A 27,817-nucleotide genomic window follows, 5' to 3' on the forward strand; every position below is an offset into this window, starting at 1 on the left:
CATCATCATCATCATCTGAATGTTGTCCCCCATGTCATGGTCATCTGAATGTTGTCCCCATCATCATGATCATCTGAATGTTGTCCTGCCATCATCATCATCTGAATGTTGTCCCCATCATCATAAGAACGTTGTCCCCATCATCATCATCATCATCATCATCATCATCTTAATGTTGTCCCCCATCATCATCATCATATGAATGTTGTCCCCATCATCATCATCATCTGAATGTTGTCCCCCATGTCATGGTCATCTGAATGTTGTCCCCATCATCATCATCATCATCTGAATGTTGTCCCCCATGTCATGGTCATCTGAATGTTGTCCCCATCATCATGATCATCTGAATGTTGTCCTGCCATCATCATCATCATCTGAATGATGCTCCCATCATTATCATCATCATTTGAATGTTCTCCCACCGTCACCATCATTATCTGATTGTTGTTCCCCATCATCATCATCATCATCATCATCTGAACGTTGTCCTCCTTCATCATCATCATGATCTGAATGTTGCCCCCTTTCATCATCATCATCATCTGAATGTTGTCCTCCCATCATTATCATCTAAATGTTGTCCAACCATCATCAACATCGGAATGTTGTCCCCATCATCATCATTGAATGTTGTCCCCCATCATCATCATCTGAATGTTGTCCCCACATCATCATCATCATCTGAAAGTTGTCCCCCCATCATCATCATCATCATCTGATTGTTGTCCCCCATCATCATCATCTGAATGTTGTACCCCCATCATCATCATCATTTGAATGTTGTCCCCCATCATCATCATCTGAATGTTGTCCCCACATCATCATCATCTGAAAGTTGTCCCCCCATCATCATCATCTGAATGTTGTGCCCCCATCATCATCATCGTCTGATTGTTGTCCCCCATCATCATCATCTGAATGTTGTGCCCCCATCATCATCATCATTTGAATGTTGTCCCCCCATCATCATCATCTGAATGTTGTCCCCCCATCATCATCATCATCATCATCTGAATGTTGCCCCACCATCATCATCATCATCATCATCGGAATGTGGTCCCCGATGTCATCATCGTCTGAATGTTGTCGCCATCATCATCATCATCATCATCCTAATGTTGTCCCACCATCATCATCACCATCTGAATGTTGTCCCTCATCATCATCATCATCTAAATGTTGTCCCACCATCATCATCATCATCTGAATGTTGTCCCCCATGTCATCATCATCTGAATGTAGTCCCCATCATCATCATCTGAATGTAGTCCCTCATCATCATCATCATCTAAATGTTGTCCCACCATCATCATCATCATCTGAATGTAGTCCCCATCATCATCATCTGAATGTAGTCCCCATCATCATCATCTGAATGTAGTCCCTCATCATCATCATCATCTGAATGTAGTCCCCATCATCATCATCTGAATGTTGTCCCCCATGTCATCATCATCTGAATGTAGTCCCCATCATCATCATCTGAATGTTTTGCCACCATCTTCATCATCATCTGAAAGTTGTCCCCCATCATTATCATCTGAACGTTGTCCCACCATTATCATCATCATCTGAATGTAGTTCCCCATCATTATCACCATCATTAGCTGATTGTTGTTCCCCATCATCATCATCATCATCAACTGAACGTTGTCCTCCTTCATCATCATCATCATCATCTGAATGTTGCCCCCTTTCATCATCATCATCATCTAAATGTTGTCCAACCATCTTCATCATCGGAATGATGTCCCCCTTGATCATCATTTGAATGTTGTCCCCCATCATCATCATCTGAATGTTGTCCCCACATCATCATCATCTGAAAGTTGTCCCCCATCAGCATCTGATTGTTGTCCCCCATCATCATCATCATCTGAACATTGTCCCCATCATCATCATCATCATCTGAATGTTGTCGCACATAATCATCATCATCTGAATGTTGTCCCCCATCGTCATCATCTGAATGTTGTCCCCCAATCATCATCATTATCATCTGAATGTTTTTCGAACATCATCATCACCTGAATGTTTTTTCCCCACATCATCGTCATCATCTGAATATTGTCCCCCATCATCATCATCTGAATGTTGTCCCCCATCATCATCATCTGAATGTTGTCCCCCATCATCATCATCATCTGAATGTTGTCCCCATCATCATCTGAATGTTGTTCCCCATCATTATCATCATCATCTGAATGTTACCCCACCATCATCATCATCATCTGAATGTTGTCCCCCATGTCATGGTCATCTGAATGTTGTCCCCATCATCATGATCATCTGAATGTTGTCCTGCCATCATCATCATCTGAATGTTGTCCCACCATTATCATCATCATCTGAATGTAGTTCCCCATCATTATCATCATCATCTGAATGTTCTCCCAACATCACCATCATTATCTGATTGTTGTTCCCCATCATCATCATCATCAACTGAACGTTGTCCTCCTTCATCATCATCATCATCATCATCATCTGAATGTTGCCCCCTTTCATCATCATCATCATCATCTGAATGTTGTCCCCCATAATCATCATCATCTGAATTTTGTCCCCTTCATCGTCATCATCTGAATGTTGTCCCCCATCATCATCATCATCATCACCTGAATGTTTTTTCCCCACATCATCATCATCATCATCTGAATGTTGCCCCCTTTCATCATCATCATCATCATCTGAATGTTGTCCCCCATAATCATCATCATCTGAATGTTGTCCCCCATCATCATCATCTGAATGTTGTCCCACCATTATCATCATCATCTGAATGATGCTCCCATCATTATCATCATCATCTGAATGTTCTCCCACCATCACCATCATTATCTGATTGTTTTTCCCCATCATCATCATCATCTGAACGTTGTCCTCCTTCATCATCATCATCATCTGAATGTTGCCCCCTTTCATCATCATCATCATCTGAATGTTGTCCTCCCATTTTATCATCTAAATGTTGTCCAACCACATCATCATCGGAATGTTGTCCCCATGATCATCATTTGAATGTTGTGCCCCCATCATCATCATCATCTGATTGTTGTCCCCCATCATCGTCATCTGAATGTAGTTCCCCCATCATCATCATCATCTGAATGTCGTCCCCACATCATCATCATCATCTGAATGTTGTCCCCCATCATCGTCATCTGAATGTTGTCCTGCCATCATCATCATCTGAATGTTGTCCCCAAATTATCATCATCATCTGAATGATGCTCCCATCATTATCATCATCATCTGAATGTTCTCCAATCATCTTCATCATCATCTGAATGTTGTCCCCCTTTTCATCATCATCTGAATGTTGTCCCCATCATCATCATGATCTGAATGTTGTCCCGCCATCATCATCATCTGAATGTTGTCCCCCATCATCTTCATCATCTGATTGTTGTCCCCCATCATCATCTGAATGTTGTGCCCCCATCATCATCATCTGAATGTTGTCCCCCATCATCATCTGAATGTTGTGCCCCCATCATCTTCATCATCTGATTGTTGTCCCCCATCATCATCTGAATGTTGTGCCCCCATCATCATCATCATCTGAATGTTGTCCCACCATCATCATCATCATCTGAATCTTGTCCCCCATCATCATTCACATCTGAATGTTGTCCCGCCATCATCATCATCTGAATGTTGTCCCACCATCATCATCATCATCTGAATGTTGTCCCGCCATCATCATCATCTGAATGTTGTCCTCCATCATCATCATCATCTGAATGTTGTCCCACCATCATCATCATCATCTGAATGTTGTCCCACCATCATCATCATCATCATCATCATCTGAATGTTGTCCCACCATCATCATCATCATCTGAATTTTGTCCCCCTCATCATCGAACGAAGAGTACCCACCACATTTCTGAACAATAAAAATGCCCAAATAAAAAAGTAGTAAACCCAAGATGGCTTTGTAAATAAAAGTATACCAGTGACTGAGCCTATGAGTGACTAGAGAAGGCCAGCCAACCCTGGTGCAGTGGTGTGTAAGGGTTTTGCAGTTTAAAATAAATGTCAAAGTGCCATGCTAAAGGGTGTCAAATGATCTCAAACACTGAGCGGAAGCATTCATATATAAAATATCCCCATCGTCAAGTAAAGGCATAAAAGTAGCTGATACTAGCCTTCTTCTGGCTTAAAAAAACCCCAGGCCTTATTCCTAAAATAAAATCCCAATTTCAGCTTAAATTTTTTTGTAAGTTGTTGAATATGCAATTTAAAAGAGAGGCCGTGATCAATTATAATTCCAAGATATTTATATGAGGTTACAACCTCAATCTCCTTGCCCTGACAGGTAGTAATAGGTGAAAGTTTCAGAGGTCTATTTCTTGCTTTTGAAAACACCATTAGTTTAGTTTTGTCAGTATTGAGGATAAGCTTCAATTGACTCAAGGTATGTTGAACAGTATAAAAAGCAGTTTGCAAGTTCTGGAAAGCTTTTGTAAGAGACGAGGCACAACAGTAAATAACAGTATCATCAGAATAAAAATGAAGTTCCGCCTTTTCAAATCAAATCAAATCAAATGTTATTTGTCACATACACATGGTTAGCAGATGTTAATGTGAGTGTAGCGAAATGCTTGTGCTTCTAGTTCCGACAATGCAGTAATAACCAACGAATAATCTAACCTAACAATTTCACAACAACTACAAGTGTAAAGGGATGAAGAATATGTACATAAAAATATATGAATGAGTAATGGTACAGAACGGCATAGGCAAGATGCAGTAGATGGTACCGGGTACAGTATATACATATGAGATGAGTAATGTAGGGTATGTAAACATATAAAAGTGGCATTGTTTAAAGTGGCTAGTGATACATTTTTTACATCAATTTTTCCATTATTAAAGTGGCTGGAGTTGAGTCAGTATGTTGGCAGCAGCCACTCAATGTTAGTGGTGGCTGTTTAACAGTCTGATGGCCTTGAGATAGAAGCTGTTTTTCAGTCTCTCGGTCCCTGCTTTGATGCACCTGTACTGACCTCGCCTTCTGGATGATAGCGGGGTGAACAGGCAGTGGCTCGGGTGGTTGTTGTCGGCTGCAGTGAAGGAGAGTCCGCAGGTTTTGGTAGCGGGCCGTGTCAGTGACACTGTATTGTCCTCAAAGCGAGCAAAGAAGTTGTTTAGTCTGTCTGGAAGCAAGACATCCTGGTCTGCGACGGGGCTGATTTTCTTTTTGTAATCCGTGATTGACTGTTGACCCAGCCACATACCTCTTGTGTCTGAGCCGTTGAAAAGCAACTCTACTTTGTCTGTGTACTGATGCTTAGCTTGTTTGATTGCCTTGCGGAGGGAATAGCTACACTGTTTGTATTCGGTCATGTTTCCGGTCACCTTGCCCTGATTAAAAGCAGTGGTTCGCGCTTTCAGTTTTGCGCAAATGCTGCCATCAATCCACGGTTTCAGGTTTGGGAATGTTTTAATAGTTCCTGTGGATACGACATCGCCGATGCATTTGCTAATAAACTCGCTCACCGAATCAGCGTATTCGTCAATGTTGTTGTTTGACGCAATGCGGAACATATCCCAGTCCACGTGATCGAAGCAATCTTGAAGCGTGGAATCAGATTGGTCGGACCAGCGTTGAACAGACCTGAGCGCGGGAGCTTCCTGTTTTAGTCTCTGTCTATAGGCAGGGAGTAACAAAATGGAATCCTGGTCAGCTTTTCCGAAAGGAGGGTGGGGGAGGGCCTTATATGCGTCGCGGAAGATAGAATAACAATGATCCAGGGTTTTGCCAGCCCTGGTAGCACAATCGATATGCTGATTGAATTTAGGGAATCTTGTTTTCAGATTAGCCTTGTTAAAGCCTTGCTATTAGCCTTGCTATTTCAGTCATGTTCCTTATGAGGAATTTAGGAATTTAGTTCAGAATCTGAAATAACACCTAGGTTTTTTACCTGGTGTTTTATCTTTATTGCCCGTGAAATCAAATGTGTGGCTAGATTCTCTCTCTGTGCTTTGGCTTCAACAATATGTACCTCAGTCTTGTCTTGATTTTGCTGGAGAAAGTTGTGAGCCATCCAAGTATTTAAATAACTAATACGGTTTAACCCTTTCATGCGTGAGTTCCAAACATCTCTAACGGTCGCCCCATTGTGAGTGTTTTTTTATGCACGTGATGTTAGAATGTTCTCTCCATTCCTGGATGTGATTGTTACGTAACAGTAAATTTAATCTGCGCTGCCCTCACTGACTCACTCCAATATGTCCCATATACATAACAAATGGTCCTTTTGTTCGATTAATTACGTCGATATATATCCAAAATGTCCATTTATTTGGCGCGTTTGATCCAGAAAAACACTGGTTCCAACTTGCACAACGTGACTACAAAATATCTCAAAAGTTACCTGTAAGCTTTGTCCAAACATTTCAAACTACTTTTGTATTACAACTTAAGGTATTTTTCAACGTAAATAATCGATAAAATTGAAGACGGTATGATCTGTGTTCAATACCGGAGGAAAACAATGTGTAGCATGCTTTCTGGTCACGCGCCTAACAAACAGTACACTTCACTGGAGCCTCATTCTGAACGGGGCTAATTCTTCATATCTCAAAGGAAAAACATCAACCAATTTCTAAAGACTGTTGACATCGAGTGGAAGTGATAGGAACTGCAGGAAGGTCCCTTAGAAATCTGGATTCCCAATGAAAACCATTGAAAAGAGAGTGACCTCAACAACAAAAAAATCTGAATGGTTTGTCCTCAGGGTTTTGCCTGCCAAATAAGTTCTGTTATACTCACAGACATGATTCAAACAGTTTTAGAAACTTCAGGGTGTTTTCTATCCAATACTAATAATAATATGCATATATCCACATCTGGGACTGAGTAGCAGGGATTTTACTCTGGGCACGCTTTTCATCCAAACGTGAAAATGCTGCCCCCTATCCTAGAGAAGTTAAATAGGTCCTAACCAATTTAGAACTGAACCGGAGAGGCCAACCCACCTCTCTACTCTGTCCAGAAGGACATCATGGTCAACAGTGTTGAATGCAGCACTTAAATCCAAGAGTACAACGACAGAGAACTGTTTGGCATCTGTGTTGTTTCGAAAATAATTTACAAGTTCAACTAAGGCTGTCTCTGTGCTGTGGTGGGCACGAAAACTAGATTGGATTTTTTTCAAAAATAGAGTTGACACTTAAAAAATCATTTAGCTGTTTGAACACCAATTTCTCCAGAATTTTGCTTAAGAATGGAAGGTTGGAGATTTCCCAGAAATTGCTAAGAGCTGAACAATCTAGATTACTTTTATTCAGAAGGGGTTTCACCACAGCAGTTTTTAGTGCAGTGAGAAATTGCCTGGGAACAGGGAATGCTAACAGCTTGCACTTTTTCAGATATTCATTCAAAAACTGTTTTGAAGACGGTGGTGGGGATAGGATCGAGAAGGCAGGTAGAAGGCTTAAGTTGTGATATCACTTTCCTGAGCATGTCTGTGTCAATTAGGTAAAACAAGTACATAATGCCTTTGCGTGGTAGGCTAGTGCACATATCATCAAACTTCTCATCAGGTCTTGCTTGATTCAGTCAAGCAATGTTGGTTATCACTGAATTATGGCGCAAACTCATCATATTTACAGTTGAAGTCGGAAGTCGGAAGTTTACATACACCTTAGCCAAATACATTTAAACTCAACTTTTCACAATTCCTGACATTTAATCAGTCCCTCCTGCAGAAAAGCACCCCCACGACATGATGCTGCCACCCCCATGCTTCACGGTTGGGATGGTGTTCTTTGGCTTGCAAGCGTCCCCCTTTTTCCTCCAAACATAAAGATGGTTATTATGGCCAAACAGTTCTATTTTTGTTTCATCAGACCAGAGGAAATTTCTCCAAAAAGTACGATCTTTGTCCCCATGTGCAGTTGCAAACCGTATGGGCGTTTTGTTCGATAAAGTCCTTCTTTATATCCCAAAAAATGTAAGTTTATTTGTCGCGTTTGATTCAGAAATACACCTGTTCCAACTCTCCCAACATGCCTATAAAGGAATCTGAATAGTTACCTGTAAATGTCGTCCAAACAATTCAAACAACATTTCTAATCCAACCTCAGTTACCCTAATATGTAAATAATCGATAACATTTAAGACGGAATAAACTGTGTTCAATACCGGAGAAAAAGAACGAGGAGCGCGCCAAAAGACTAGAGTCCTTCTGAGGGATACTTCGAAAGAATACGAATACTTCTTCATTTTTCAAAAAACAAGCATGAAACAATTTCTAAAGACTGTTGACATCTAGTGGTAGCCATAGGAACTGCAATCTGGGTCGTAATTATTAGACTTTCCCTCAGAAAAGCATTGAAAAGTCCAATGACCTCAACAACAACAAAAATTCCTGGATGGATTGTCCTTGGTGTTTCACCTGCCAAATCAGTTCTGTTATACTCACAGACATTATTTAACAGTTTTAGAAACTTTAGAGTGTTTTATACCATGCATATGCATATCCTAGCTTCTGGGCCTGAGTAACAGGCAGTTTACTTTGGGCACCTCAGTCATCCAAACTTCCGAATACTGCCCCCTAGCCTTAAAAAGTTAAGCAACACCCTCTGTGTTAGACACGTAACTCTTTATCCACATTATAGCAGGGGGTGTAAAGCCATAACACATATGTTTTTCCAGCAGCAGACTATGATCAATAATGTCAAAAGATGCACTGAAGTCAAAGACAATCATCAGTAATTTGTGTAAGTGCTGTGCTTGTTGAGTGTCCTTCCCTATATTCATGCTGAAATTCTGTTGTAAATTTGTTTACTGTAAAATAGCATTTTATCTGGTCAAACACAATTTTTCAGAAGTTTAGTAAGGGTTGGTAACAGGCTGATTGGTCGGCTATTTGAGCCAGTAAAGGGGGTTTTACTATTCTTGGGTAGCGGAATTACTTTAGCTTTCCTCCAGACTTGAGGGCTCATGCTCTCTTGGAGGCTTAAATTGAAGATGTGGCAAATAGGAGTGGCAAAATTGTCTGCTATTATCCTCAGTAATTTTCCATCTAGATTGTCAGACCCTGGTGACTTGTCATTGTTGACAACCAACAATCATTTTTTCCCCTCTTCACCACAGACTTTACCGAATTCAAAAGTACAATTCTTGTCTTTCAAAATTTGGTCCAATATACTTGGATGTGTAGTGTCAGCGTTTGTTGCTGGAATGTCATCCCTAAGTTTGCTTATCTTGCCAATGAAAACGTCATTAAAATAGTTGGCAATATCAGTGGGCTTTTTGATGAATGAGCCATCTGATTCAACAAATGAAGGAGCCGAGTTTGATTTTTTGCCCAAAATTTCATATAAGGTGCCCCAAAGCTTTTTACTATCATTCCTTTATGTAATTTATATTTGTTTCCTAGTGTAGTTTATTTTTCTTTTATTTAGTTTAGTCACATGATTTATTAATTTTGAATATGTTTGCCAGTTGGGCTGCCAGACAGTTGGGCATGCCAGACTTATTTGCCATACCTTTTACCTCATCCCTCTCAACCAGACAATTTTTCAATTCCTCATCAATCCAAGGGGATTTAACAGTTTTTACAGTAATTTTCTTAATCTGTACGTGCTTATTAGTAACTGGAATAAGTCGTTTCATAAATGAGTCAAGTGCAGCATCACAGACCAGCAAATATTCTTTACATCATCAACATATGAATCACAACAAAACTTATTGTATGACCTCTTATACACTATATTAGTCCCAGCCTTTGGAACTTTGGTTTTCTTAGATGTGGCTATTATATTGTGATCACTACATCCTATGGATTTGGATACTGCTTTAAAGCAAATATCTGCAGCGTTAGTAAAAATGTGATCATTTTGATGATTTAATTCCTGTGCTGTTTGTAACTACCCTTGTAGGTTGACTGACAACCGGATCCAAGTTGCAGGCACTGGTTACAGTTTGACGTTTTTTCCTGAGTGGGCAGCTTGATGATAGCTTGTCAATATTTAAATCACCCAGAAAATGTTATTTTCTCTTGATATCACATACATTATCAAGCATTTCACACATATTATCCAGATACAGACTGTTAGCACTTGGTGGTCTACAGCAGCTTCCCACAAGAATGGACTTTAGGTGAGGCAGATGAACCTGTAGCCATATTACTTCAACAGTATTTAACATTAGATCATCTCTAAGCTTCACAGGAATGTGGTTCTGAATATAGACCGCAACACCGCCTCTGTTGGCATTTCTGTCTTTTCGGTAGATGTTATAACCTTGTCACAGGATGTACCCGTGACAAGTTCTATTCAACACTGGTTTGACACTCTGTGAAAAGGGTTCTACCTGGAACGAAACAGGTTCTACCAGGAACCTAAAAGGGTTCTTTGAAGGGTTCTATGGGGACAGCCGAAGAACCCTTTAAGGTTCTAGATAGCACCTTTTTTTCTAAGAGTGTACAATTATACTGGTAGAAGTAACATGTAGAGCTTCCTCTAGGTTGATCTTTGACCAACCACTGCATGTTTTGATGTGAATGTGTGTTATGTGAGAGTTTGCCTGAAGGCAGCTTTAGAATCTGAGCCTTGTGCTGACTATGTCAGGCTGCTATCATTATCTGAGGCTCTCAGGTGTTCCTCAGATAGCTCCACCTCCCCTGCAGCATTCAATCATGGTTCAATAACACTCAAACAGATTATGCTGTTGAGATCACCTCAAGTGTTCCCCTTAAGTAGCCTGTGAATTTATGTATTCATGTCAATTGACTTGTGTGTGTATGTGTGTGTTAACTGACCTGTGTGTGTATGTGTGTGTTAACTGACCTGTGTGTGTACGTGTGTGTTAACTGACCTGTGTGTGTACGTGTGTGTTAACTGACCTGTGTGTGTATGTGTGTGTTAACTGACCTGTGTGTGTATGTGTGTGTTAACTGACCTGTGTGTGTATGTGTGTGTTAATTGACCTGCGTGTGTGTATATGTGTGTGTGTGTGTGTGTGTGTTAACTGACCTGTGTGTGTACGTGTGTGTTAACTAACCTGTGTGTGTGTATGTGTGTGTGTGTGTGTGTGTGTGTGTGTGTGTGTGTGTGTGTGTGTGTGTGTGTGTGTGTGTGTGTGTGTGTGTGTGTGTGTGTGTGTGTGTTAACTGACCTGTTTGTGTGTGTTAACTGACCTGTGTGTATGTGTGTGTTAATTGACCTGTGTGTGTATGTGTGTGTTAACTAACCTGTGTGTGTGTGTGTTAACTGACCTGTTTGTTTATGTGTGTGTTAACTGACCTATGTGTGTGTATGTGTGTGTGTTAACTGACCTATGTGTGTGTATGTGTGTGTGTGTATGTGTGTGCTAACTGACCTGTGTGTGTGTGTGTGTGTGTGTGTGTGTGTGTGTGTGTGTGTGTGTGTGTGTGTGTGTGTGTGTGTGTGTGTGTGTGTGTGTGTGTGTGTGTGTGTGTGTGTGTGTGTGTGTGTGTGTGTTAACTGACCTGTGTGTTTATGTGTGTGTTAACTGACCTGTGTGTGTGTGTGTGTGTGTGTATGTGTGTGTTAACTGACCTGTGTGTGTGTATGTGTGTGTTAACTGACCTCTGTGTGTGTATGAGTGTGTGTTAACTGGCCTTTGTGAGTGTATTAACTGACCTGTGTGTGTGTGTATGTGTGTTAACTGACCTATATGTGTGTGTGTGTTAACTGACCTGTGTGTGTGTATGTGTGTGTTAACTGACCTGTGTGTTTCTATGTGTTCCAGAGCCACAGTGAGGAAGGGCATGTCGTTCAGTACAGCGAGGCCCAGTGACTCAGCCGTATGGGACATCGCCCTGGAGCCTGGCAGAAGGGGCATAAACACCATCTCTGTCGTGTGTCAGAGGAAGACCACCAATCCCAGGAAAAGGTGTGTAGCCCTTCATTTTCCTCAAATATCTTGAGTTTTGTAGGTTCTCTTATATCTTAATAATGGCTTTCCTTTGTCATGTTCTTACTGGTATGAGAAGTGTGAGATTATTGATGTACAGCATTTGTCCGAAGAGAAAGGTAGAAGAAACAAAAAGGTTGTTTCTTATAGGTTTCCAGATTCTCAGAATTCTCTTCGTTAAAATGTCAGGAAGAAGAACAGATTGCAATTCTAGGACTTGATCGAGGGAAAAAAACGAATTAATTTCATCAGTTGCCTTGTTGGTGTGGTCCCGGCAGCTGTGCAGACAGCCGTTTATTGTGTGGAGCAGATCTCTGTTACATTGTGATTAATCACTCTCCTTGTAAATAGACTGAAGTGACTATTCAGTACTTTTTGAACTGATAGATGTGGCACAGCTGCACTGATATTTGCTTAAGGCACTTATTTCCCTGGTTTCTATAAGATATGTTATACGTAAATTGGGCCCAGAGTTTTCCCTGGTCAGGTCATGTGATCAGGAACAACTGGGCCCTAGTTATAATCTCATGGAATATGGGCCAGTTTCCGGGACAGAGATCAAGCCTAGTCCTGAACTAAAAAGCATTCCTCAATGGAGAAATAGACTGTAGCACTAATCTGTGTGCGGGAAACCTGCTCTATAACTACAAGGAATAACATACAGTAGATGACAATGTCAATCAGTTGTTTGTAAGGCTCTTTGAGATTATCATGATATCAGTAATAACGTTAGTAATCCTCCTGTCTATCGCAGTGGGGGAGGGATCAACTGTGTTGATATGAACAGTTTAGAATATTTCTCCATGATGTCACTGACGGGGTGGTGACAGGTAAACAGCCTCTCCCTCAACATCAGCAAAACAAAGGAGCGTCCTTATCAACGGGGCCGCATTGGAGATGGTCAAAAACTTAAAGTTCCTCGGCATACACATCTGAGGAGGCGAAATGGTCAGACAACACGGCACCTCAAGATGCTGAAGAAATCTGGCCTGTCTTCGAGGGCCATCACAGTGTTCTACAGGAGCACCATCGAGAGCATAGTGTCAGGCTGCATCACAGCCTTGTACGGCAACTCCACCGCCAGTGACTGCAAGGCGCTAAAGAGGGTGGTACGCTCAGCCGAACGCACCATTGGATGCACACTGCCTGCCCACCATGACACCTACAACACCACATGTTGCAGGAAGGCCAAGACGATCATCAGGTACCCCAGCCACCCGAGCCATGGCCTGTTCTTCCCGTTTCCATCACTTAGACGCGGGCAGTATAGGAACATCATGGCAAAAACTGTAAGACTGGCCAAAAGCTTCTACCCCCAGACCATCAGGCTGCTGAATAGCCACCACTAGTCAGCACAACGTCAATGATGTCAACATGGACAATTATGTGGTGCTATCACAACACTTCCTGATCCAGATGTAAAAACACACCTCTGCCCAGCAACCTCCTAGCACATACCATCCCCCTCAGACAAACACACACACACACACACTCCAACCCGGCTCAGCGCGCCGCCTGTCCGGCCCACTTATCTGTAATCATCAGTAATCCTCAGTGCGTTATCCGGGCTTAACCGCTGGCTGGCACATTCCGGGCAAGATAAGGAGCACAGATATTCCAAGTCCTGGCAGCGGTATTAACCAGTGAACAGGCCAGTGAACACCCAGAGGGGTAGACAGAAGTTAACCCCCTACCCACCCCAGCATTCTGAAACTGATGATAAGACCACAGATTTACAACCTACGACCCCCAAAGCCCCCAGAGAGGGTTTCCAGGAAAAAGAGGGGGAATTACCACCTTTTTCTCCTCCATTCCTGTGCTGAAGTAATTGAGTGGAATCATGGTGAAAATGTCCCCCATAGAATCCTGTCCAATCTCTTTTATAGATGAATAAATACATGTAGAGCAAAGCTATCTCAAGGTCTAAACTGAAGAGGCTGACAAAAAGTTAGGGGAGGGGGATTGATCTGCGGGCCTGATCCGAGAATGAAAGAGAGATGGAGGAGAGATGGAGAAGAGATGGAGGAGACAAATGGACAGATGAGGAAGGAGGTAGATATTGAGGAGAGAAGATGAAGAGAGCAGGAGGGAGGGAAACAGTGAATAATACAACACAGTATCCTACTGACAGCACCAAGGACAACCACTAAGGACATCCGCACATCTGTTGTCTAGCAACTGCTTGACCAAATAGTGGTCTGAACACCCATTCCCTCCCCCGCCACCAGTTGCCCATCTCTGTATTACATACACTATAAGCAAGGTTTAGGTCAGATTATGATCATTTTATAATAACACTGTGGGTTTGAATGTGCATGTTAGATATAAGAGGGTCTTGTTGTACTTGATTGCAGCATACATCTTGATGATTGCAGTATTCATGTCCATTCATGAGCTGTTACACATTGTATTGAATGCTACAGTGAATATCAGTAGGATGCAGAATGTGAATGTAACTGTATTTCTGGAATGACAGGGGTCTGTTGGAGGTCTTGCAGCTTGACTTTGAGTCCAAGGAGTTGACTGAGCAACCATTAGAGAGCCAGATGATCACATGGCGTTTGGAAACAGGACACATCAAGGATGTTGGCATCATGAGGATCTATACCACCCAGAGAGACTACGTAGGCCTGACACCACTGGTCATGGTGAGGAGCATGTGTGCGTGCCTTTTAAGTGTGTGCACGTGTGGCATTTTATTTGTATGCGTGCATGCACCTGTGTGCAGATGCACCTGGGTTTGTATGGCACAGCAGTAGTTGCATAAACAGTAACACCCCCACTTTATTCTCCCTGCAGCGTGACTGTAAGTTGAATTACAGTCTTGCTGGATGTGCAATTAAGTACTGTGTGGGTGTACTGTAAATGTATGTCTATTGTACTCTCATCTGGTTTGATGTTTTATGGAGGAGACGTTGGCTATAAAATAACAATAAAATGTGTTTGTACATGATTGAGAGAGCCCTGGAGAGGGGGATGTCAGGGGGGTGTCGATGTGTTCATTGTTGTACAGCTGAGTGCCAGCTGTATTGGCCTCTAGCTTTGATAACATCAGGGCTGTTCTGGCCCAGGTCATACTCTCCTTCAATGTTAATGCAGTTGACGTTCATTGAGGATCAAACAGCCCCCATAGGGAGGAATGAAACATCTTTATAACGAAGCCACAATGCTTTATACGATTTTTCCAAATGTACAAGTACAAGGTATAGATCTAGTTTGTCAGAAGATGGTATTACCACCTGTGTACTTGTGACAGGAATTAATCCCTTTTTCAAAACGGTGTTGGTACTACAAATCCCATAGGGATTGCTTCAGTAGAGTAGGTCTGTACAATACAATACAATACAACTTTATTGTACTGGTAGTCAGTTTTGGTGACTTTCTGAATTGCGGTCAGCAGCTGTTGTGCTGTGCTGCTGAGTTCAGAATGACTTACAGGCTGCCATGCAACATCTGTCGGGAGCTGCAGTTAAATCTACATCAGCTGGGCCATACAGTCATCAGCCACTGTATCAACCCCCACGCCTCCTAGATTAGAACCAATATTATTAGAGAGTATCATGGCCAGAAAACACATTAAAACCCATGTTCAAAGAGGGGTTATAGAGCTATAAGAGAGAACTTATTAGCCGTAGACCACCCTTGATTTGTCTATTTATGTTTAGGAGGTAAGCAGTTAAACATATGCACAGACTTAACTGTACAAGGAAGTGGGTGAGTTCGTGTTCATGTAATTGTATGTTTGTGTGTGCGTTCATGCGAGTGTGTGTACATGTGCATGCCAATCTTTGTGTAAATGTGTGTGGGTGTGTATGTGTGTGTGTGTGTGTGTGGGTGTGTGTATGTGTGTGGGTGTGTGTATGTGTGTGTGTGTGTGTGTGTGTGTGTGTATTCTTGTGTGCATGCATGCTTACATGTGAATGAATGTGAGTGTGTGGTTAAATGCCTGCCTCACACGGTCACTCTGTCCCATCTATCCCCCGTAGGACAGTGATGTGCTGAACACAGCTGTTCTGACTGGTAAGAAAGTGTCTGCCCCAGTCAGGACTCTGGCTGTGGAAGCTGACGGCACTGTCACCGATGTCACCAACTATACCAACTGCAGGTCCACTGACGAGAACGTGCTGAAGGTACAGCTTTGGAAGCCCTGTTTCAAAGATCACTTTTTCTCTACAGGTGTAGGATCTTAATTTGATCACCTTGTTGCAGGAGAACTTTCCTGCAATGCAGGACAATTAAAACGTGTAGTGTATTTGAGGTTTAAAAAGGCTGCTGAAGTTTATAATTCCACTTTGAAATTTCAGACTTGATTTTCCCTTATGAAAAATGTATCAACCCCTACAAAAATGTCCATGAATTATAATCCACATGATAATTAACATGTCCTGTTGCTGCAGGTGTCACAGCGGCGTGTATAAGTGGCAGAGGAAGTCAGGCGCAGGAGAGTCAAAATAGAGTGTAGCATGGAGTACTTTAATTAAAGTCCCAGTAATCTGCTCCATAACACTCACGGAAAAATATAATACAAAATCTGGGTACGAAGACCCATCGCACACCTATACACAAACAACACAACACTTGACAACGAACAATCTCTGACAAACACATGAAGGGAAACAGAGGGTTAAATACACAACAGGTAATAAATGGGATTGACAACAGGTGTGTGGGAAGACAAGACAAAACCAATGGAAAATGAAAAATGGATCGATGATGGCTAGAAGACCGGTGAAGTCGACCGCCGAACACCGCCCGGACAAGGAGAGGCAACGACTTCGGCAGAAGTCGTGACAGTACCCCCCCCCTGACGCGCGGCTCCAGCAGTGCGTCGACACCGGCCTCGGGGACGACCCGGAGGGCGAGGTGCAGGGCGATCCGGATGGAGGCGGTGGAATTCTTTTAACATGGAAGGATCTAAAACGTCCTCCACCGGAACCCAGCATCTCTCCTCCGGCCCGTACCCCTCCCAGTCCACGAGGTACTGAAGGCCCCTCGCCCGACGTCTCGAATCCAAAATGGATCGAATAGCGTACGCCGGGACCCCCTCGATGTCTAGAGGAGGCGGAGGAACTTCACGCACTTCAGCCTCCTGGAGCGGGCCAGCCACCACCGGCCTGAGGAGAGACACATGGAACGAGGGGTTAATACGGTAATTAATGGGCAGTTGTAATCTATAACATACCTCGTTCACTCTCCTCAGGACTTTAAACGGCCCCACAAACCGCGGACACAGCTTCCGGCAGAGCAGGCGGAGGGGCAGGTTTCGGGTCGAGAGCCAGACCCTGTCCCCTGGTACGAACACCGGGGCCTCACTGCGGCGACGGTCTGCGCCAATTTTCTGGCGCCTTATGGCACGCTGAAGGTGTACGTGGGCTGCCTCCCAAGTTTCCTCAGCGTGCCGAAACCAATTGTCCACCGCAGGAGCTTCGGTCTGACTCTGATGCCAAGGAGCCAGAACCGGCTGATACCCTAATACACATTGAAAAGGGGTAAGGTTAGTGGAGGAGTGACGTAGCGAGTTCTGGGCTATCTCTGCCCAGGGCACGAACTTCGCCCACTCCCCTGGCCGGTCCTGGCAATAGGACCGCAGAAACCTGCCCACATCCTGGTTAACTCTCTCCACCTGCCCATTACTCTCGGGGTGAAAACCTGAGGTAAGACTAACCGAGATCCCCAGACGTTCCATGAACGCCTTCCAGACCCTTGACGTGAACTGGGGACCCCGATCAGACACTATATCCTCAGGCACCCCATAATGCCGGAAAACATGTGTAAACAGAGCCTCCGCAGTTTGTAAGGCCGTAGGGAGACCGGGCAAAGGGATAAGACGACAGGACTTAGAGAACCGATCCACAACGACCAGGATCGTGGTGTAACCCTGTGAAGGTGGAAGATCAGTTACAAAATCCACTGACAGGTGCGACCACGGCCGTTGAGGAACGGGTAAAGGTAAAAGCTTACCTCTAGGCAGGTGTCTAGGAGCCTTGCACTGGGCGCACACCGAACAGGAGGAAACATAAATCCTCACGTCCTTAGCTAAAGTGGGCCACCAGTACCTCCCATCAAGACAGCGCATCGTCCGACCTATCCCAGGATGACCAGAGGAGGGTGATGTGTGAGCCCAATAGATCAATCGGTCGCGGACAGCAGACGGAACGTACAGACGACCAGCTGGACACTCAGGAGGAGAGGGCTCTGCACGTGACGCCCGCTCAATGTCCGCGTCCAGCTCCCACACTACTGGCGCCACCAAACACGACTCTGGGAGTATGGGAGTGGGATCCATGGGTCGCTCCTCTGTGTCATACAGCCGAGACAATGCGTCTGCCTTGACGTTCTGGGAGCCTGGTCTGTAAGTAAGCGTAAACACAAAACGAGTGAAAAACATGGCCCACCTTGCCTGGCGAGGATTTAGTCTCTTCGCCTGCCGGATGTACTCCAGATTGCGGTGGTCAGTCCAGATGAGAAAAGGGTGATTAGCCCCCTCAAGCCAATGCCTCCACACCTTCAAGGCTTTTACGACAGCTAACAGCTCTCGGTCCCCCACATCATAGTTACGCTCCGCCGGGCTGAGCTTCTTCGAGAAAAAAGCACAGGGGCGAAGCTTCGGTGGCACACCCGAACGCTGAGAGAGCACTGCTCCTATCCCAGCTTCGGATGCGTCCACCTCTACTATGAATGGCAAAGAGGGATCCGGATGAGCCAACACAGGCGCCGAGGTAAACAGAGCCTTCAGTTTACCAAAAGCCCTATTCGCCTCGACCGACCACTGCAAGCGCACCGGTCCCCCCTTTAGCAGTGAGGTAATGGGAGCTGCAACCTGACCAAAACCCCGGATAAATCTCCGGTAGTAATTGGCAAACCCTAAAAAACGCTGCACCTCCTTTACCGTGGTTGGAGTCGGCCAATTACGCACGGCTGTAATGCGGTCGCTCTCCATTTCCACTCCTGAAGTGGAAATCTGATGCCCTAGGAAGGAGATGGATTGTTGGAAGAACAAGCATTTCTCAGCCTTGACATATAAATCATGCTCCAACAGGCGACCAAGCACCCTGCGCACCAAGGACACATGCTCAGCGCGTGTAGCAGAGTATATCAAAATATCATCGATATACACCACTACACCCTGCCCATTCAGGTCCCTGAAGATCTCATCTACAAACGATTGGAAGACTGATGGAGCATTCATCAACCCATATGGCATGACCAGGTACTCATAATGACCTGAGGTGGTGCTAAATGCCGTCTTCCACTCATCACCCTTCCTAATACGCACCAGATTGTACGCACTCCTGAGATCCAATTTTGTGAAGAAGCGGGCCCCGCGCATTGACTCCATTACTGTATTAATCAAAGGTAGCGGGTAACTATATTTTACCGTGATTTTATTAAGGTCTCGATAATCAATGCACGGGCGTAAACCGCCATCCTTCTTCTTCACAAAAAAGAAACTCGAAGAGGCGGGTGAAATGGATGGCTGAATGAACCCCTGACGCAGGGATTCAGAGATATAATTATTCATAGCCACTGTCTCCGCTTGCAACAGAGAATACACATGACTCCTGGGATATGCAGCGTCTACCAGGAGATCTATCGCACAATCCCCCTGTCGATGGGGTGGTAATTGAGTCGCCTTCTTTTTACAGAAGGCGAGTGCCAAATCGGCATATTCTGGGGGAATGCGCACGGTGGAAACCTGGTCTGGACTTTCCACCGTAGTAGCACCAACGGAAACCCCTACACACCTACCTGAGCACTCTCGCGACCACCCCGTGAGAGCCCTCTTTGGCCAAGAAACAGTGGGGTTATGAGTAGTTAACCAGGGTAGGCCTAACACCACAGAATACGCAGGGGAATCAATAAGAAAAAGACTAATCTTCTCCTTGTGACCTCCCTGCGTTATCATAGACAAAGGTGCGGTGACCTCCCTGATAAACCCTGACCCTATTGGTCGACTATCTAAGGCATGAATAGGGAAAGGCATATCAACAGAAACAACAGGAATCCCTAAACTATGAGCAAAATTTTTATTAATGAAATTCCCAGCCGCGCCTGAATCTACTAGCGCCTTATACTGGGAATGCAGGGAAAAATCCGGAAAGGTGACAGAGACAAACATAAGTGCAGCAGAGGGCTCTGGATGAGTATGGTGCCTACTCACCTGGGGTGATGCCAGAGTGCCCTGCCTGCCTTCTCTATTCCCAGAGGAACCAACCCGACACCGATCAGCAGTGTGATCTCTGCGATCATAGATGGTGCTCGAGCGGGTACCCCCTCCGGTCTCCCGACGCACCGTCCCTCCCAATTCCATTGGTTCGGGAGAGAGGGTGCGGGAGGATGGAACAACCAGACCCCGATCTAGACGTCCACGAGTAGCCAGCATGTTGTCCAGCCTGATGGACGTGTCCACCAGCTGGTCGAAGTTAAGGGTGGTGTCTCTACAGGCCAGCTCCCGACGGACGTCCTCGCGTAGGCTACAATGGTAATGGTCGATCAGGGCCCTGTCGCTCCATCCAGCGCCGGCAGCCAAGGTCCTAAACTCCAAAGCAAACTCCTGGGCACTCCTCGTCCCCTGCCTCAGATGATAGAGAAGCTCACCCGCCGTTTTTCCTTCGGGAGGATGGTCGAATACTCTCCTGAAATAACGGGTGAACTCCTCAAAATGGTCCAACGCCGCATTCTCCTCTCTACACACAGCGCTGGCCCACTCCCGGGCTCTCCCAGTGAGGCATGAGACGAGGGCGGAACTCTTCTCCCGGTCGGATGGTACTGGGGAGACCGTGGCCAGATATAAGTTCAGTTTAAGGAGGAAACCCTGGCAGCCAGCAGTATCTCCGTTGTAACCCGTGGGTAGGGGTAAACGGATTTTATTAGGTTCAGGTGGGGAAAACGCGTTAACGGTAAATCCCAGTTGTGGCAGTGGAGGCGCTGGAGAAACTCCCTGTCTCTCCCAGCGATCCATATTCTGGACAATACGATCCATGATGGCGCTCAAACAGTCAATCTCCTTAGCTTGTTCCATAACGCGTTTTTCCACCTCCATGGCCGTCGTGTCCTCTCCTGCTGACTTCATATATATTGGTCAGAGATTCTGTCACAGCGGCGTGTATAAGTGGCAGAGGAAGTCAGGCGCAGGAGAGTCAAAATAGAGTGTAGCATGGAGTACTTTAATTAAAGTCCCAGTAATCTGCTCCATAACACTCACGGAAAAATATAATACAAAATCTGGGTACGAAGACCCATCGCACACCTATACACAAACAACACAACACTTGACAACGAACAATCTCTGACAAACACATGAAGGGAAACAGAGGGTTAAATACACAACAGGTAATAAATGGGATTGACAACAGGTGTGTGGGAAGACAAGACAAAACCAATGGAAAATGAAAAATGGATCGATGATGGCTAGAAGACCGGTGAAGTCGACCGCCGAACACCGCCCGGACAAGGAGAGGCAACGACTTCGGCAGAAGTCGTGACAGCAGGATTATTTTCCTGCTGCAGCAAACTGGCTCAAATTGAGATTCTATATCTACGTACATGTATGTTGCAAGAGAACAAGACGAACATCCTTATGACTATCATATTCAGAATCATTCAGAGACCATAATAAAAATCATACTTGCATGTGAAATGCATGTTATTAGAGCAGATCTCGTGGAGCCAAGGGCATAGGGACTTTACTCCAATAAGAGAGCGAGAGACAGAAAGATGAAAAGAGACAGCGAAGGGGCAGACAGAGACATACAGAGAGAGGGTGACAGAGAGAGAGAGACAGAGGGAAACAGAGAGAGAGAACATTCACCCAGCAAATTTTGAAAAAGCTAGATAAAGAGCAGGAGAGCAAGTGAGGAAATTGTATTATAGCCTAGCATTTTCCATTAAGAGGTTACTCACTTGAGCTAATCTTTTCAAGGAAAGGGCGGGTTTGTATTTCTGTATTATCACTTATGAAGACTGTAGAAATGTTTTCAGTTATTATATCACTCTCTCTTCCCAGTCAGTGACCCCTCTTAGAGCAAAGGGAGGGGGTCAGGGTAAAGGATCATCTGGTCTCCCGAGCATGGATATATTTCTATACGCATACACACAGATACAATATGATGGTCCCACAGCATGCTCTTTCTTTCTTCTGTCTCTGTTAGCACTTAGGTTGATAAATCTTAGATGGCTTAGGGCTAGATCAAATCCGGATCGTACAAGATCTGCGTTATAACACAATTGAACATTTTACAGACATTTCCGATTGTACCGACATATGCAGCGGAAACATTTTAATCGCACTATAATGTGGATACTCGGTGGCCCAGATTGAATCTAACCGAAGCCTATGTGACAATGGGCACAGGGACCTCAAATGACAAAGAAATTAATGGGCTAGTACATTATGGGCAAGTAGACTTCAGCTTGCTATCCACGTCACATAACTCCTCGTGAAGAGATTGTGTTTTTTAATAGCTCAGCATCCCCCTGTGTCCCCCCAGGTGTCGGATCGTTGTGACTATGTGTTTGTTAATGGGAAGGAGACGAGGGGGAGGATGAGGATGGTGCTCAACTTCACCTACAGCTACCTGAGTGCCCAACTGGAGATGAGTGTGTGGATGCCCCACCTACCCCTGCTTATCGACATAGCCAACCCCGAACTCAGCCAGATCAAGGGCTGGAGAGTCCCCGTGGCCGCCGGCAACAAGAGGTATGGATTTGCTTTTAATAACAACTCTCCACATACCAATGTTGGCCACATACCAATGTAAGCCTTTGTCAATACTATTTAGAAATCCGCAGAGAGAGCTGATGAGAGAGCTGATGCCAAGACCTGCTGCAGCAAGGCTGGAGTTTGGCATTCATGAAGGATTCAAAGAAGGATTTGATTGACCGTTTGTTTGCACAAAATCTTAATAACAAATCATCACAAGAGCCACTAGTAGTGACCCACTGCATAGTGACAAAGGATGAAATCCAAAACCATTATTTGACAAATCTAAGTAGGAGTCCTAAAGCCTGTTTGTTTAGAAGCCTCATAGACTAGAGCTGTGTTGTTCAGACAGATAGATGATTCCAATAATACAGTAAGTACTATGAGAGAGAGGGTAGGGAATAGAAATCTTCCAGCTTATCAGCCTTGACTAATGCATATTGCTGTACTCTATAATAATAATCTATCATCACATCACTGTTAGTTACATTAGTGTGTTATACCCCATAGAAGACAGGTCAGTAGGGTCTCACTCAATACTGAGCGTCTTACCGCTGCCTGGTTCTTACTCAATACACTGAGGTGGATGGATGTATTGTGTAGGGTGTTGTTGTTTTCTCTGGAGCTACACGGTATGTTTACATGGTTATGGTTGGTGTCAGAGCTAGCTACCCAAACCCATTCAACTCTCAGATTTTTCTTGAACCTCTTCCATCTGACAGTTTTCTCGTAAGAGTATACAATTAAGTGTTGCTTTCTCAGGACCAGCTGGGACAGTGAGGAAGAGGAGGAGATGAGGAAGAGCAGAGGCTGCATGCTACAGTACCAACACACCGTGGTCAGGGTGCTCACACCCTTTGTGGCCGAGTCGTCGGACCCATCTCCAGACCCCATGGTAGGGGGATTGGGGGGGTCTCTGGAGACTTTCCTGGGGCCAGACTGGCAGGTGGATGTCACCAGCCTGGTGCGCTATTCTCTCAGGGTGGGAGACCAATCTATAGCCAGACTACATGCTGGGACGGTACTGCAGGGACGCTCTGCAGGGACCACCACTCTACAGGTAATGTGTATATGTTTGTGTGTGTGCATGTGTGTGTTTGTTTGTGTGTATTCTAATGTGTGTGTATAATGTTGCAGGTGATGTCTCCTCTGTCTGACTCGATCCTGGCTGAGCGGATGGTCAGGGTTCTGGAAGACAAAGTGAGTGTGACAGAGCTGGGAGTGCAGCTGGTCTCTGGCCTCTCTCTGTCCCTCCAGCTCAGCCCAGGGAGAAACATGGCCATCATTGCCACGGCTACAATACAGGAAGTCATGCAGAGACCCAAACAGGTAAATAGACAAATGATGTAATATCAAACCTGATTCAAAACTATTATACAAAATAAAGTACATCCGAAGAACAAGCCCCAACTTCACATTGTGCCATTCTGAAGCTGAGGGGTGAACGATTAGTAATAGTGGAAAATCTGTACCCTCAAAGCTCTTCATAGATATTCAGCAAGAAAATAATACATTTCACAGTGAATAACAGTAACCTGCTAGCCTAGCAGCATGTGGTTTGTCCCTGTGATCCCTGTGTGTGTGAGTTAATAGTGTCCACAGCTCAGGACTGTAGTACTGTGGCCACGCTGTGAGCCAGACAGAGTGCATGGATGCAGTTTAACAGCTCACACATTAGCCGTGGCAGCATGCCCATTCAAAAACACTTCCCAAACCGTGAGTGGGGATACCATTAGGCAGTAGTCCATACTCTATAACCAGCACTATGACAGCCCTGTGCTGCCAGAGGCCTGGCCAATCGCTAACTTGACCCAGTCAATACTCAACCTATTAGAACGGAGTTAGTGCACATGCCCATTTGTTTCTATGATGGGCCATGTAAAGTATAATTCCAAGCTATGCAAATGTATTTCACCTCAGAATGTAGGCCATGACTCTGGCTCCAATCATTCATTATCAGCTAACAGCTCTATGGTTCTATTGGACTGACTGTGGTGGGAGTAATTATTTTACATTGCACCCTCTGGTGGCTAGTGCTAATGGTTTGTATTCTCCATCTATACTGATATTGACCCCCTGTGGTTAAATTGAGTTTCACGCCATGATGTAATAGGACTGTGGTCTGTGATACAATAGCCCCCAAGCTAATTATAGTGAGATTAACAGAGGCAATTCTTAGATACCGACAAAATTAGGGATTAGCTATCATGTCAACCCAACGGACAAAACGCTAATGCAGGAATTGAAATAACTGTGTAATTGTGAATCATTGGGTTGCATGAGAATCCTGTGGAAAGATGCAAAATCCTATCAGCTCCTGCTTTACCACCTACTCATGCATTAACACATCTGTTTATGAGAGGGAATATTTGGAAATTAATTGATGTTCTGTATGTCTGACACGCTGCACATGGGGAGAATATTGATTTCCTGATTGTATTTTGACCTATTTTAGAGAATTCCAAGCCCTCTCCTTATCCTGTCTCTGTGTTATTTCCATGTTTAGGAGGCAATGGTCAGCTGCTGGATCCAGTTCAGTGACGGCTCAGTGACCCCTCTGGACCTCTTTGACCGCAGCGTCTACTCCCTGACTGTGACCTCCGGGGACAAGAGTGTGGGGACTGTGCGCCGGACCCCCCAGTCAGCATTTGTGGTGGCAGAGGGTGAGGGTCAGGGGGCGCTGGTGAAAGCTGAGCTGAGGATCTGTGAGGAGTGCCAGAAGTCTAAGAGGAAGAGCAAGCTGGTGGTGGGCAATGGGCTTCTTAGGGTCACTTTCCAGAAAGGCAGCAGGACGGACGGAGGGGTCACTGGTGGTGGTGCTACTGGCTATGGCAGTGAAGGTTCAGAGTCAGAGGTAGAGCCTGAGCCAGTCGTGACATCACCACAGGAACTCACGCCAGTTGTGACCTCACTACGGGCTCTGACCGAGGGGGACGGAGACAGACGCTCGTTCAGGAGCACTGTGCCAGACTGCCAGGACAGCACTGTAACTGATGTCACCACGTCAACAGCCAGGGATCAGGAAGTGGCTGGAGGTGGCATCTCTACCATCAGAGAGGGCATCAGCAGCACCACCACCAACACTGATAGTAGTACCACCACCAAGGGAAAACCTGGCACGGACAAACCTCAGGTGTCTGGCAGACCTGGCAGGGACAGAAACCTGGGCAGAGGACAGGGGCTGAGGAGAGACTGGGGGAACCTGGTTGAAAACCCCAACCAGAAGAAAAAGATGCCCAAAGCAGAGGTACCACCCCAGAAAGAGCAGCCCAAGCCGCCCCAGGTGGTGGAGAGTGACCTGGTGAAGACGTTCAAAGCCATGTCAGACCTGGAGATTGGCATCTTCGCGCTGGTGGGAGTCTCTGTCCTGGCCATCCTGGCCTTCCTGCTCAACTGCGCCTCCTATAATCTCTGCTTCCGGGTCGACAAGATCACCGTCCAGGGCAACCCAGACCCCAACGGCCCCAAGGAGCATAGGCACGACTGGGTGTGGCTGGGGACCAGCACAGGGCCAGCGCCGGACAACCCACCCCAGGTCTCCACCATCAAACGCGAAAACCACGGCTCTATTGAGTCCCACTGCATCCTGCAGAGACAATGCTCCACAGATAGCCACCGGGCTCTGGAGAGCAACCTGAGTATGAGTGCTATCCCAGAGAGGACTGCCACCTTGGGTAGGAGGAGCAGCTCCCAGCAGGTTCCCACCCTGGACCCCATGGCTCAGGGTTCAGCCACCCTCCTAGCCAAGCCAACCCGCAGCGATCCACTCCACTCCCCCACCAGCAAGAGGAATCAGGTCCAGTTCACCACCTTCACCACACTGGACATTAAGCACTTGGCTGTCCTGAAGAGGAACGGAGTGGACTTTAACTGGGCCAGTCAGTCTGGGGGAGCTGGGGAGCCTAAGGGGCCACTACCTGACATGCTATGGCCTGTAGTCACACCCATGGGCCAACCACAGTGATACTCCACATGGGTTCTGTCTGTCTGTGTGTGTGTGTGTGTGTGTGTGTGTGTGTGTGTGTGTGTGTGTGTGTGTGTGTGTGTGTGTGTGTGTGTGTGTGTGTGTGTGTGTGTGTGTGTGTGTGTGTGTGTGTGTGTGTGTGTGTGTGCGTGTGTTCTGAACCTGTTTAAGTGTTTAAATGTGTACAACTTAGTGAGGATACACTTTCTAGTACACATAGAGTATACACATATTAATACGTGTAAGGTCACTTCCTTTCCATTAAATAACACACATGACCAACTTATCAAATTAATGACCAGACCTCATTAATACGGGATGGTGAAAAGTGTTGTATGCTTATAACTGTAAATAATGTACTGTATATTTCTACAGATTATTGTTTACACATTTCTAACTGTTTGAATGCATTTAATTACGGTTTCATTTCGTGTCACTTTTGAACATTTGTATGGGAAAATGCATCATGATATATTTGTATGTGATTATACACTTTCCAGGCTTTGTATATTTGTATGACTCCTCAACAGAATAGCTTGAGAGTTTGTTCAATTTGTCAGAGAAAATGCAATATTTATAAAATATATTATTGCAAAGTTATTTTATACATACCCCCCTTCTGAGTAGATATTTATTCAAATTGTATGTGTTAAACAAACACAGTTCAGAGTTTGAATTGAATATTTGCACCAACCGAACAATTAAGTTACTTCTGCTACAAGACTTCTGTCACAATCGTCGTAGGGATGAGACCAAGGCGCAGCGTGATGATAATCCATCTTCTTTTAATGTGACAACTTCCCTTGGGAGAAAGAGTTTTTACATTTGTAAAAAATGTCTAATCTTGTCCTCAGCACAGAGTAATAGATTTTAAAAGAGATAATTCATTTTATCATGTGTAAATGAAGACAAATGGTGCTCTGTGCAGTACTGTTGCATTTTTTAGGCTGAAAAGGGATGTTAAATGTTAAATATAGTGGAACTAAAAGCATTTTAGCAAAAACAAATCTTATTCAAATCTGTTCATAAAAAGGAACAGTCCTTCCTGTGACATCGGGTGCTGTAGGTGGCCTGGAGGGCGGGTAGTTTGCCCCCGGTAATGGGTTGGGCAGACCGCACCACCCTCTGGAGAGCCTTGCGGATGCAGGTGGTGCAGTTGCCATACCAGCCCAACAATATGCTTTCAATTGTGCATTTGTAAAAATGTGTGAGGGTTTTAGATGACAAGCCAAATTTATTTAGCCTCCTG

At 44.9% G+C, this 27,817-nt stretch overlaps 1 protein-coding gene across 1 annotated transcript in view; it reads left to right on the forward strand.

Annotated features, from left to right (window-relative positions):
* The window catches only part of LOC129818385 (transmembrane protein 132D-like), a 71,500-nt gene extending 44,816 nt beyond the window's left edge, over positions 1-26,684 (forward strand). Inside the window, exons 3-9 of the mRNA XM_055874219.1 lie at positions 11,738-11,881; positions 14,379-14,550; positions 15,889-16,032; positions 22,393-22,601; positions 23,367-23,664; positions 23,742-23,933; positions 25,111-26,684. Coding sequence (XP_055730194.1) covers positions 11,738-11,881; positions 14,379-14,550; positions 15,889-16,032; positions 22,393-22,601; positions 23,367-23,664; positions 23,742-23,933; positions 25,111-26,568 — 2,617 coding nt within the window. The 3' untranslated portion in view covers positions 26,569-26,684. The remainder of the gene's footprint in view (positions 1-11,737; positions 11,882-14,378; positions 14,551-15,888; positions 16,033-22,392; positions 22,602-23,366; positions 23,665-23,741; positions 23,934-25,110) is intronic.
* The last annotated feature ends 1,133 nt before the right edge of the window (positions 26,685-27,817 follow it).

Source organism: Salvelinus fontinalis, chromosome 21 (genome assembly GCF_029448725.1).
Source record: "Salvelinus fontinalis isolate EN_2023a chromosome 21, ASM2944872v1, whole genome shotgun sequence".
NCBI lineage: Eukaryota > Metazoa > Chordata > Actinopteri > Salmoniformes > Salmonidae > Salvelinus > Salvelinus fontinalis.